The sequence below is a fragment of the Hemitrygon akajei genome, chromosome 30 (assembly GCF_048418815.1).
Source record: "Hemitrygon akajei chromosome 30, sHemAka1.3, whole genome shotgun sequence".
Classification (NCBI taxonomy): domain Eukaryota; kingdom Metazoa; phylum Chordata; class Chondrichthyes; order Myliobatiformes; family Dasyatidae; genus Hemitrygon; species Hemitrygon akajei.
Window position 1 is genome coordinate 4,095,734 of NC_133153.1, and position 13,504 is coordinate 4,109,237.

The following is a 13,504-nucleotide window of genomic DNA, read 5'->3' on the forward strand; positions in this document are numbered from 1 at the left end:
AGTAGATCCCAAGAGAAAAGCTGAGTAAAGGAGAAGAAAGGTGTCCAGAGTTGTCGGGACCACTTTCTGCAGTGTCCATGTCAACTCCTACAGCCACCATGGAGGAAACCCCAGAACCTGACATTGTTTTCACAGCCACAAGTCTCACCTACCAAGTAGAGTGATTTCCTTTGTCAGGAATGACACTATCCCACAAAAGTAAGAACACGATTAAATATTTAGGCCTGAATAGGATAATGTAAAATTTACTATGATGTGGCTGTCTATATAGCAATTGTATAATATAGTAAACTGTGTGTATGGTTCAGATGCATTTTATGTTGAGTTGGAGTTTATAGGAAAGCAGGGAGGAGTATTGAGTATTTAACATTTCAGCAGTATTTGATTAATATTGTAAGTATATTATTTGAATAAGCATTCCTCATTGTTTAAATAATTCATTCCAGGCTATAAGTAAAAATACATGCATGGGATACTTCATCATAGCATCACACCATATGTGTGCACCTCATTTAAAGTAAAAGTTAGATTAGACTCGCATTTCAGACTCTGGATTTTCCTTTCAATTAGTTTTATGTTTTGGAGTTACAAAGCATAACGATCCCCCTTTGAGTTTTCTATTTAATCGTCACTCCTCCAGCCTCATTGACGTGCATGTCCTCTTATGCTGGCCCAGGAAACCCCAATATCTATCTATCTATCTATCTATCTCTATCTCTATCTCTCTCTCTCTCTCTCTCTCTCTCACTCCCTCCCCCTCCCTCTCCCTCTCCCTCCCTCTCTCTCCCTCTCATTAATTGGAAACTCCATAAAACCCCAGATCTTTAAGGAATTAGAGGTAAATATATGTGTATCTAAACTAGTGTAGATCCACTATCATGTGAGGTTAATTAGTTCCATTGAATTACTGGTGACAATTATTGTTCCCAAACAACCATTCTCAGGATAAACTGAAACCATATGTCTCATTAAACAAATAATTAACCAACGGCAGCAATGATGGAAAAGATAAACTGCTCTTTTAGAGAAGAGTTCAGCAATAATAATCAATTTGTGATTCTTTTGATCGATCATAAAAATTGTAAAAGAACATATTTAGCATTTCTCATTGGTAATACCACATGTTGATCCCTTAGGGAAATCACAATTACTTTTAAATGGTGACCTGACTTTCAGTTTATCTCAAATTTAAAAGTTACTTAACATGAAATTGCAGCTGAGAATTGATGGATCCTTAATGATGACTGCATTTTGCTTCGTAAGTGGTGATGCTACTTTATATTTCAATCAGCTACAGAATATTATCCTTGACCCTTAAAATCTATTTGGTATTCAAGAGAGTAAGCCACAGCAAAACAAACAGTAACATCACATTGAACTAATGTGATTTAAATATATTTCCCTCAAAAACTGAATTTTTTACTTCTATTTTCCAGGTAAATTAACCATAAAAAGCAACATTTGACTGCTTCAGCACATCCTAACCATTAGGATATAACCTGGCACTGTTTGTGAGATTCATCTAAATACAGCTCTCATTTGCTAATTGTTCAACAATGTCCATGGCTTAAGTACTTAACAATGGAAAATGGATGCAAAGGTTGCAACCTACAGTATTTTCTTTACAATTTCTTCACGTATACAAATACTATGTGATATGAAAGACATCCTGAGATATTATGGCCTATTTGAAATAATGCATTGCTTCCCTTGTGAACTTTCTTGCAGTTCTGCTCCTGAACTGGCATTCAATTCCAAACTGATCAGCCTCAAAAAGCTCACATACCATTCAAAACTTACCCAAATTTACCCTCAACCCAATACCATCCCACTCCAGTTCCCGTCTCCTTCCCTAAACCTATGGAACTGCAGTCCAACAATGCTGCTGACATAAACAGTAAACTGTGTGTATGAAAAACACAAGTGCCATTTACCATTTTTACAGGCAATAAACAACTATATCAATTTCTTAGTGGAAGCTTGCCCATATTTTTGGCAATTTCTTGTTTGGCCTAATGTGAAATTTCTATTCAAAATGAAATTACATTTCCTTTGGTATTATAAAATAAATGGATGCAAATCTGCATCAAAGGAGTAATAGGACCATGAATTAATTTCATGTGCTCTTTTGCATTTTAATCGTATTGCAAAAGGATTACACAAAAAAATGCTTAGCAAGGCTCACAATGCTCTAAGTCACGTATTTTTGTTTAGAAATTAAAACTCACTTTCAGATTGTCATATCAAGTGGGAACTACTGCTATGAAAACAGATTGAGAATTCATACGTTGTCATAGCCAACATTCAGTAAAAAGCATCAATGAATAAAGTGTGATTAGTATTGGATTAGTGTAATTGAGTGCTTGATAGTCAGGTGCTCAATGATTGGCTCAGACATGGTGGGCTGAAGGGCCTGTTCCTGTGATATCTAGTTCTATGCTTTCTAAACATCAGTGTTGAGTTAGGATTGCAGATTAAAGTCTATTCCCCTTATTAACATGACTTCTAGTTGCAATCATAACATAAATTTACATCCACTGACAGAGTCTTGCCCAAAATGTCAAACTTCCAGAAATTTCCTTCCATAAATGCTGCCTGATCTACAGAGTTCCTCCTGTATATTATGTGAATTAACATGCTCAGATGAATAAACAGTACATTGCACTAACAAATGCAATCTTACCTTTTTAACTGAAATATTGTTTTTTAATTTCATTCTTTATCTTTAAATATGAGCACTGGTAACCTCCTCTCCCCTAAAGATCTATCATCTCCAGATTACAGCAGGATTTCATACCTGAGGACTGTTTGTAACCACAACAAATCAGAAATAAACAACAGTATGTGGGAGTGAGTCACAGAAAACGCTGTCAGGGTAGAGCAAAGAGGCAGGGAAGAGTAGCCCTCAGCCAGCCTCATCGAGTCTGCTCAGCATTCCCAGCTTTGCTTAGAATGGCCCAGCCCCTGGCTAGGAAGGGGTAGGAGGAAGGAGTGAAGGCACATGAAAATACCCCATTCCTAAACACCAGATGATGCCTGCAACAGTGCAACAACCGACAGATCATTCCCATTCATCTTCCTATATATGTCCTGTCCATAAATCAGATGTTCGTAAACTGTATGAGTTCTTAATTGCTCTGCTCTGTTTTATTAATCCAGTGTGTATTATAAAATGAAACTCTGGGCTATCCAGCCAACTCATGGGGGGCAGAAGGAATCTGGCACATGATTATATCAGACTAGTCAATACGATTATTCTATGTCTTTTCAATCAGACATCGTGAATTTTCTTGTGGCCAGAATGAGTTCTAATCACAAACTAATGAGCATTTACCTTTCCACTACATACTTAACATATTTTACTTAATTATTGAGAACTCCTGATCTGTCAGTTATCCAGTTGTCCAACATTTCAAATTTCTATTAAAGCAGCAGAGACAAAAATATAAACTACAAGTAGTTAACAGTTTTGAATTAAAAGCAGAGTTATATGAATACCCCACTCTGAAGACAGCAATGACAGTTTATGAACTGACTTGGCCATGACCCATTGCTGGATACATTGGCCAAATTTACAGACAATGAGCCCTGTTAATTGGCCTACATCAAACTAGACATCAGATGCGTACAGCTAAACAGTCTGGAATTTGCGATATTTGTGTTGCTCAACAATATCCTTGAAGGCCTAGTTCTGAATACTTGGGTCTCTATCCTCAGCTTTTATGTCACTCATGTGGATTACTCTGTCTCAGTAAAAGTGTTTGAATATTTTCATGTTCTGATATGAGCCCATTGTCAATATGTAATTCAATAGAACTATTTGTCTGCAACCAAAGTTCCAATGTAAACATCACAATCATAACTATTGGAGCATAGAAGGTTGGGGGGACTTGATAGATGTATTTAAAATTATGAGGGGGATAGATAGAGTTGACATTGATAGGCTTTTTCCATTGAGAGTAGGGGAGATTCAAACAAGAGGACATGAGTTGAGAGTTAAGGGGCAACAGTTTAGGGGTAACATGAGTTTCTTTACTCAGAGAGTGGTAGCTGTGTGGAACGAGGTGGTAGAGGCAGGTTCAATATTGTCATTTAAAGTAAAATTGGATAGGTATATGGACAGGAAAGGAATGGAGGGTTATGGGCTGAGTGCAGGTCGGTGGGATGAGGTGAGAGTAAGCGTTCGGCACGGACTAGAAGGGACGAGATGACCTGTTTCCGTGCTGTAATTGTTATATGGTTATTGTAACACCAGAAAGATATACATCAGACAAGAAATGATCAACACAAGTACTAAACTCCTAAGTGGTTCAATGGAATTAGAATAAGAATTAGAATTGTTACATATACCCACCAGCCTCTATGTGGGAACTTTGGTTCTCACATCTTTACAGTAGGAAAAGGGCTTTGACTATCTATTATTTTCATGCCCCTCATAATTTTATAAATGTCTATGAGGTCATCCCTCAGTTTGCTACATCAGAGGCAGAATAAACTCACCAATCCAATCTTTCCTTATTACTATAGACCTCTATTCCACATTTTGATGAATCTCTTCTGCATTCTTTCTAATGTAACCATACGCTATTAAACATATATAATATTTTACTTTCCATTTTACATTAAAGGGCTCAAATATAATGAAGCTTTGGCCAAAATCAAACTATTTATCTTTGTACTTGTGCTGTGAGATCTTGGCTATTACACATCAGTTATAATCTTTGAAAATGTCATTACTTTAGTCTAGAAAAGATAAAAATATTTAGATATTCATAACATACAACTGGAAAAATAACGATATAACTCAACAGATTCCGACTTCAAGATTTTATTTTGTTGTGTGAATATAGTACTCTAAATTATTGTTCAGGATAATTGTAAACATAGTAGTTTCAAGATAAGAGAGATGAGGGAAAGAAAGAGAAATAAGCAGAGATGATGAACATGGAGAGAAACAAGAAACAATTCAATGTTTATAGAATGCAGTAGTGAAATTGGGGAAAAAAGCTTATTTCTCTGTAAAAGAGTTGCTGGCAGATGGGAATTTTCTCACCCAGATATAGAGTTGAATGATAATTTCAAAGATGATGTTAGTTTTATTTGTTGCATTTGACATCAGGGTTAAGGTTAGGGCATTTGTTAAAGGCAGAAGGATGTAGATGACACATAATCAGCTTTGGGGCACTATTCCTGTTCTGTGTTCTTATATAGGAATTTATACAATAAGACAAAGAAGAAATGAACTTGAGACTTTCTGCCAATCAACACTAACACCGGTGCTTGGCTATGCCCATACCTTTGGTTTTACCAGCCTCAGCTGAGAATAAATATTAATAAAAATAACAATAAATGTGAATACATATGATGGCTTCTATACATATATTAATTGTATGTCCATTGTATGTTATGCTGTACATAAGGTTACTGATGGAAAATAATAAAGTAGTGGTAGAGTTAGTGAGTGGAGATGATGTTCAGCCTTACTGATTGGAAGAAGTAACTGTTTTTGGGTCTGGTTGTTCTGGCATGGATGCTCTATAGCCTCCTCCCTGATGGGAGTAGGACAAACAGTCCATGAGCAGGGTGGGTGAGATCCTTCATGGTGTTACTGGACTTTATCTGGCACCTTTCTGTATATACAGCTTTGATAGCGGATAAGCTGGTGCCAATGATGCGTGGACAGTTTTAACTTAACTGTGGTACAGCCTTCCTGTTTGCCGCAGTGCAGTTTCCATACAAAGCAGTGATGCAGCTTGTCAGGATGCTCTCTCTACTGCTTATCTGTAGAATGATGTGAGTATGGATGTGCAAAGTCCAGCTCTCTTCAGCCTCCTTAGGAAGTAGAGGCATTCTCTTAACTGTGTTCTGGGACCATGAGAGGTTCTATTTGATGTGCACCCACAGAAGGCTGAAACCTCCTGCAGTTTCCACTGGCTGATGTAAAAGGGCATGTGAGCGGTGAAAGTTTTCCTGAAGTCAGTATCCATCTACTTCATCTTGTTGACAAATAGGAAGAGAATATTTGCCTGGCATCAGGACTCCAGCTCTTCCACCTCCTCTCTGTAGGCCATCTCACTGTTGCTGGTGATGAGCACCATCACTGTTGTGTCATCGGCGAACTCGATTGCTCAGGTGTTCAGCTGTGGCTATACAGTCACATACGAGCAGAGTGTACAACAATGGACTCACCTCACACCCCTGGGGTGGTAGGGGTACCCATGGTGCAGAAGATGGGGGGGGGGTGGTGTGGTTGTGCATCTTGACTATCTGAGGTCTGTTCACTGGGTATGCCAATACCAAGTTGCACAATAGTGTACTTAGACCGAGAAGAAGGAGTTTATTCACCAAGGTCTGTGGAACAATAGTGTTGAATGCTGAATTGAAATCTAGAAACAGCATTCTGATGTGAGTGCCTTTGTTTTCTGGACGTGTCAGAGCCAGGTGCATAACAGATGCTACGGCATCTGTTGTAGAGCATTTCTTTTGGTAAACATATTGGTGAATGTCCAATGTGGCAGGAGTGGAGTTTTTCACGTGTGCCATTGTCAGCTATTCAAAGCATTTCATGATGATTGGCATCAGTGTCACTGGCCAGTAGTCATTTAGTTCTTTAAGAAGGATATCATTCCTAATAATCAAATTTAGTCATTTTGTTAGGATGTAAAGGATTTTGAGAAGGTACATAAAGAGGTTTATCAGGATGCTGCATGTATTAGAGGGCATGTACTCTAAACGGAATTTGGACAAACTTTGGTTGCTTTTTTTCAGGAGCAGTGAGGCTGACAAGAGATCTGATCAAAGGGGGGATGACTTACATGGGACAAGCTGCAGCAGCTGGATCTCTGGCACTGAGTCTGGTTCTGCAGTGCAGAAGGGGGGGGGAAGAAGAGGAGAGCAGTAGTGATAGGGGACTCCATAGTTAGAGGTACAGGCAGGAGGTTCTGTGGTCATGACAGAAACTCCTGGATGGTTTGTTGCCTCCTGGGTGCCAGGGTCAGGAAGGTCTCTGATCGCATGCACAGAATTCTGAAGTGGGAGGGTGATCAGCCAGATGTCATGGTACACATCGGTACCAATGATGTAGGAAGAAAGAGTGAGGAGGTCCTGAAGAATGAGTATGGAACTAAAAGAAATGGGGGAGATCTTAACTGGGTTTTTTGCGTCTGTATTTACTAAGGAAACTGGTATGGAGTCTATGGAAATAAGGTAAACAAGTAGTAAGGTCATGGAACCTATACAGATTGAAGAGGAGGAGGTGCTTGCTGTCTTGAGGCAAATCAGAGTAGATAAATCCCAAGGACCTGACAGAGTATTCCCTCGGACCTTGAAGGAGACTAGTGTTGAAATTGCAGGGGCCCTGGCAGATATATTTAAAATGTTAGTATCTACGAGTGAGGTGCCAGAGGATTGGAGGATAGCTCAGGTTGTTCCGTCATTTAAAAAAGACTCCAAAAGAATTCCAGGAAATTATAGGCCAGTAAGTTTGACATCAGTTGTAGGTAAGTTATTGGAAGGAGTACTAAGAGATAGGATCTACAAGTATTTAGATAGACAGGGAGTTAAAAGGGAGTCAACATGGCTTTGTGCATGGTAGGTCATATTTAACCAATCTATAAGAGTTTTTCGAGCAGGTTACCAGGCAAGTGGATGAAGGGAAGGCAGTATATGTTGTCTACGTGGACTTCAGTAAGGCCTTTCACAAGGTCCTGCATGGGAGGTTAGTTAGGAAGATTCAGTCACTAGGTATACATGGAGAGGTAGTAAATTGGATTAGACATTGGCTCAATGGGAGAAGTCAGAGAGTGGTAGTGGAGGATTGCTTCTCTGAGTGGAGGACTGTGACTAGTGGTTTGTCACAGGGATCAGTGCTGGGTCCATTGTTATTTGTCATCTATATCAATGGTCTGGATGATAATGTGGTAAATTGGATCAGAAAATTTGCTAATGATACAAAGATTGGAGGTTTAGTGGACAGTGAGGAATGTTTTCAAAGCTTGCAGAGGGATTTGGACCAGCTGGAAAAAATGGGCTGAAAAATGGCAGATGGAGTTTAATACAGACAAGTGTGAGGTATTGCACTTTGGAAGGACAAACCAAGGTAGAACATACAAGGTAAATGGTAGGACACTGAGGAGTGCAGTAGAACAGAGGGAGCTGGGAATACAGATACATAAATCCCTAAAAGTGACGTCACAGTTAGATAGGGTCATAAAGAGAGCATTTGGTACATTGGTCTTTATAAATCAAAGAATTGAGTATAAGAGTTGGAATGTAATGGTGAGGTTGCTTAAGACATTGGTGAGGCTGAATTTGGAGTATTGTGTGCAGTTTTGGTCACCTAATTACAGGAAGGATATCAATAAGGTTGAAAGCCTGCAGAGAAGGTTGACAAGGATGTTGCTGAGACTTGAGAAACTGATTTACAGTGGAAGGTTGAATAGGTTAGGACTTTATTCCCTTGAGCATAGAAGAATGAGGGGAGATTTGATAGAGGTATATAAAATTATGATGGGTATAGACAGAGTGAATGCAAGCAGGCTTTTTCCACTGAGGCTAGGGAAAAGAAAAAGACCAGAGGACATGGGTTAAGTGTGAAAGGGGGAAAGTTTAAAGGGAACATGGGGGGGGGGGGGGGGGCTTCTTCACACAGAGAGTGGTGGGAGTGTGGAATGAGCTGCCAGATGAAGTGCTAAATGTGGGCTCACTTTTAATATTTCAGAAAAACTTGGACAGGTACATGGATGAGAGGGGTATGGAGGGATATGGTCCAGGTGAATGTCAGTGGGACTAGGCAGAAAAATGGTTCGGCACAGCCAAGAAGGTGTTGTAATGTTCTATGGTTCTATGGTACACAAGTTAATTGTTTTAAAGTATATAAGTATAAAAGATCAATTATTCTCAAATATTTTTATGCTTATAAATATTTCAATTGTGCTAATTGGCACTGAAATAGAAGGACTTGGAAGTATCATCAATCAAAAGGCTATCACTGCAGGCTGGTAGGGGCTTAGAGTCATATATGAACCAGCTGATCTCCCCTTCCAAAGCAAGTCCTTCACCCTGGGGATCTATTTAATGAATCAATGTACCTTAATTCTCCCATACATATATCTTTTCTTTGGTAAGGAAGCCAAAAGTAAGTAAACTAAGTGTGATCTGAGTAAAATTCTGTCCTTTTACAGAATAATTCATTCCACTTATGCATATGAATAAAGTATAATTAAGAATAAAGCCCAAGTTAACATTCTTCTTCCTGATCTCTTGTTATACCTACCTCCATTTCTTGAATCACCACATGAACGTACCTCTGCACTATACATTAATGTACACAATATGAAAAGATTAGTATTTTCTAGTGTTCTTAATAACGTAAGTAAAGTCTCAATTTTCCACATTATTCTCCACCTGTCCAGTCATTTAGCAGGATCATGTACCTGAGCAGTCAGTACAGTTAAACCATAAGATATAGGAACATAATTACGCCATTCAGCCCATTGAGTCTGCTCCACCATTCTATCATGACTGATCCCGGATTGCATTCAACACCATACACCTGCCTTCTTACCATATCCTTCAGTGCTCTGACCAATCAGGAAACTATCAAATTCTGCCTTTAATATACCCACGGACCTGGCCTCCACCACAGTCTATGGTAGAGTGTTCCACAGATTCACTACTCTCAGACTGAAAAAAATTCCTCTTTACTTCTGTTCTAAGAAGTTACCCCCCAATTTTGAGATTGTGCCCTCTAGTTCTGAATACCCTCACCATAGAAAACATTCTCTCCTCATCTACCCTGTCTAGTCCTTTCAGCATTCGGTAGGTTTCAATGAGACCTCCCAACCCCCACCCTGCATTCTTCTAAATTCCAGTGAGTTCAGGCCCAAACTGCTAAACAATCCTCATATATTAACCCCTTCATTCCCAGAATCATCCTTGTGAACCTCCTCTGGACTCTCTCCAATGATACACATCCTTTCTGAGTTATGAGCTCTAAACTGTTGACAATACTCCAGTGTGGCCTGACTAGTGTCTTATAAAACCTCAGCATTATCTCCTTGTTTTTATACTCCATTCCCCTTGAAAGAAATGCCAACATTGCATTTGCCTTCTTTACCACAGACTCAACCTGTAAACTAACCTTCCGGGTGTCTTGCACAAGGATGCCTAAGTCCCTCTGCACCTCTGATTTTTGACCCTTCTGTCCATTTAGGTAATTGTCTGCACTGTTGTCCCATTTACCAAAATGTATTATCATACATTTTCCAACACTATATTCCATCTGCCACATTTTTGCCCATTTTTCCAATTTGTCTAAGACCTTCTGCAATTGCATTCCTTCCTCAGCACTACCTACACTCCATTTATCTTCGGTTCATCTGCAACCTTTGCCACAAAACCATCAATTCCATTATCTAAACTATTGACAAACAATGTGAAAAACAGCAGTCCAAACACTGACCCCCGAGGAACATCACTAGTTACTGGCAGCCAACCAGAAAAGTCCCCCTTAATTCCCAGTTGCTGCCTCCTGCTTGTCAGCCACTCTTCTATCCATGCCAGTACCTTCCCTCTAATGCCGTAGGATTTTATCTTGTTAAGCAGCCTCATGCATGGCACCTTATCAAATGTCTTCTGAAAGTCCAAGTAAATGATGTCCACTGCCTCTCCTTTGAGCACCCTGCTTATTACTTCCTCAAAGATCTCTAACAGACTTGTCAGGCAAGATTTCCCTTTACAGAAACCATACTGACTTTGGCTTATTTTATCATTAGTCTCCAAGTATCCCGAAACCTCGTCGTTAATAATGGACTCCAACTTTCCCAACCACTGAGGTTAGAGTAACTACCCTATAATTTCCTCTCTTTTGTGTTCCTTCCTTCTTAAAGAGTGTGGTGATATTTGCAATTTTCCAGTCCGACGTAACCATACCAAAATCAAGTGGTTCTTGACAGATCATGACCGATGCATCTGTTATCTCTTCAGCAACCTCTCTCAGGACTCTGGGATGTAGTCCATCTGGTCCAGGTGACTTATCCACCTTCAGACCTTTGAATTTGCCTAACACTTTTTCCTTTATAATAGCAATAGCACTTATTTCTGCTCCCTGACATTCATGGTCCTGTGGCACACTGCTAGTGTCTTCCATAATGAAGACTGACACAACGCACCTATTAGGTTCATCTGCCATTACTTTGTCCCCCATTACTACCTCAACAGCATCATTTTCCAGTGGTTCAATATCAACTCTCACTTCACTTTTACTCTTTATGTAACTGAAGTAACTTTTAGTAACCTGCTTTATATTATTGGATAGTTTGTCCTCATATTTCATCTTTCCCTACTTTTAGTTGCTTTTTGCTGTGTAATGTCCTCATTCATATTTTTTACTGTTATGTATATGTATTTCGCTTTGTGCTAATCTATGTGAGCTGCTTGATTTCAGCTTATGCTTGGGTCATTGTTGAAGGTAAGAGATGAGAAATGTGTGCCATCCAGTTAGGAAGGGCAGGTTTCTCTGGTGACGGATGCTAAGGTTGGGCTCGGGGTTTTCTTTTGGTTCAAGAGGACGAAGAGAGAAGACACAGGGGAGAAGAGGTCGTAGGATCTGACCTGGAGCAGGACCGTGATTCGACAAAGCCCAGGGTAAGATTGATTGAGGATCGGTGTCCTGGGGAAACCGTGAGCTGCAACTTGTGCACATTAAACTGTTTCATTAAAATGGCCCTTTTCTTTTTGTTTTCTTTACTAACCCTTTAGTCAAATTAAGAATTATAAAGATAAATCTTTTAATTGTATACAGTGTACTGTCTGTTATTTCATGGCACTCATTTTAACAGGGTAGTGAACTACACAGCACCTACACATACAGAGGGTTTGCGGTGGGCTCACACCTCAATCTCACAAGTTTGGTGGGGCCAGAGATTGTCTTCCCTAGACTTATGCAGCTGAGGAAACCAGGGTGTTTCAGTTGTATTTTAAAAGCTTCCCAATCATCCAACTTCCCACCCATTTTTGCTAACTCATATGCCCTTTCCTTGGCTTTCATGCAGTCATTAACTTCTCTTTACACCTACGGTTGATTACCGCTGCCATTTGAGAACAATTTCTTCTTATGGTTGACAAAAGATAATGGTTGACAATTATCTGTTCATGAAATGGCCAAGGCACTCAGTTCAAGAACAATTAGAACACAGAACATAGAATAGTACAGCACATTACAGGCACTTCGGCCCACAATGTTGTGCCGACCCTCAAACCCTGCCTCCCATATAACCCCCCACCTTAAATTCCTCCATATACCTGTCCAGTACTCTCTTAAACTTCACTAGTGTATCTGCCTCCACCACTGACTCAGGCAGTGCATTCCACACACCAACCACTCTCTGAGTGAAAAACCTTCCTCTAATATCCCCCTTGAACTTCCCTCCCCTTACCTTAAAGCCATGTCCTCTTGTATTGAGCAGTGGTGCCCTGGGGAAGAGGCGCTGGCTGTCCACTCTATCTACTCCTTTTAATATCTTGTACACCTCTATCATGTCTCCTCTCATCCTCCTTCTCTCCAAAGAGTAAAGCCCTAGCTCCCTTAATCTCTGATCATAATCCATACTCTCTAAACCAGGCAGCATCTTGGTAGATCTCCTCTGTACCCTTTCCAATGCTTCCACATCCTTCCTATAGTGAGGCGACCAGAACTGGACACAGTACTCCAAGTGTGGCCTAACCAGTGTTTTATAGAGCTGCATCATTACATCACATCTCTTAAACTCTATCCCTCGACTTATGAAAGCTAACACCCCATAAGCTTTCTTAACCACCCTATCTACCTGGGTGGTCTACCTGTACAAGACTGTAGTCTTGCCAGAGAACACACTCCTACTGCACCATCACATGAAAAGGAAGAAAAATGCTTGTTTACACCCTGTTCAATATCATTTATACACATTATATTCCAGTTTTCTATTAAACAAACTCATTAATGTACCCCAGAAATAGCCAGCATTAAACAATACATACCCAAGTTGTACCAGACATCCATCTCACTGCTCAATGTTCGGACTTCAATAATTGTTTGTCCAAGAAAGTCATCTGATTCCTTTTTGAAATGTTGTTTAACTCGAGACTTGATGTCATCATCTTCATCCCAGACTCTAACCTTTATTCTATCAGTGGAATTATGGCACTCACTGCACACAAATTAAAAAGAAAGTAAATCAAGAGTACAGTTCAACAATGAACACTACTTCATAAACCCCTCTTTTCTTATTTAGAAACTTTGTTTTATTGACTTAACACCTTTCAGAAATAATTCATCATATAATTAAAGTGATATCAGAGAAATTAACAACCTTTTGCAGAAGATTATGCCTTTGCTTAACTGTATTGTGTAGCCTTGAAAACAAAATATTCTTCTAGTTTTTTTTAACAATTACTTAAAACTGAGACAAATGAGATGTCAGGAGAACTGTTGCCCCTGGCAGACACTAAGCTTAGGAAGTCATTA

At 39.6% G+C, this 13,504-nt stretch overlaps 1 protein-coding gene across 1 annotated transcript in view; it reads right to left on the reverse strand.

The window, feature by feature from the left end:
• The window catches only part of LOC140718759 (protein unc-13 homolog C-like), a 337,501-nt gene extending 324,320 nt beyond the window's left edge, over positions 1–13,181 (reverse strand). The window contains exon 1 of the mRNA XM_073032872.1: positions 13,018–13,181. Coding sequence (XP_072888973.1) covers positions 13,018–13,039 — 22 coding nt within the window. The 5' untranslated portion in view covers positions 13,040–13,181. The remainder of the gene's footprint in view (positions 1–13,017) is intronic.
• Between the last annotated feature and the right edge of the window lie 323 nt (positions 13,182–13,504).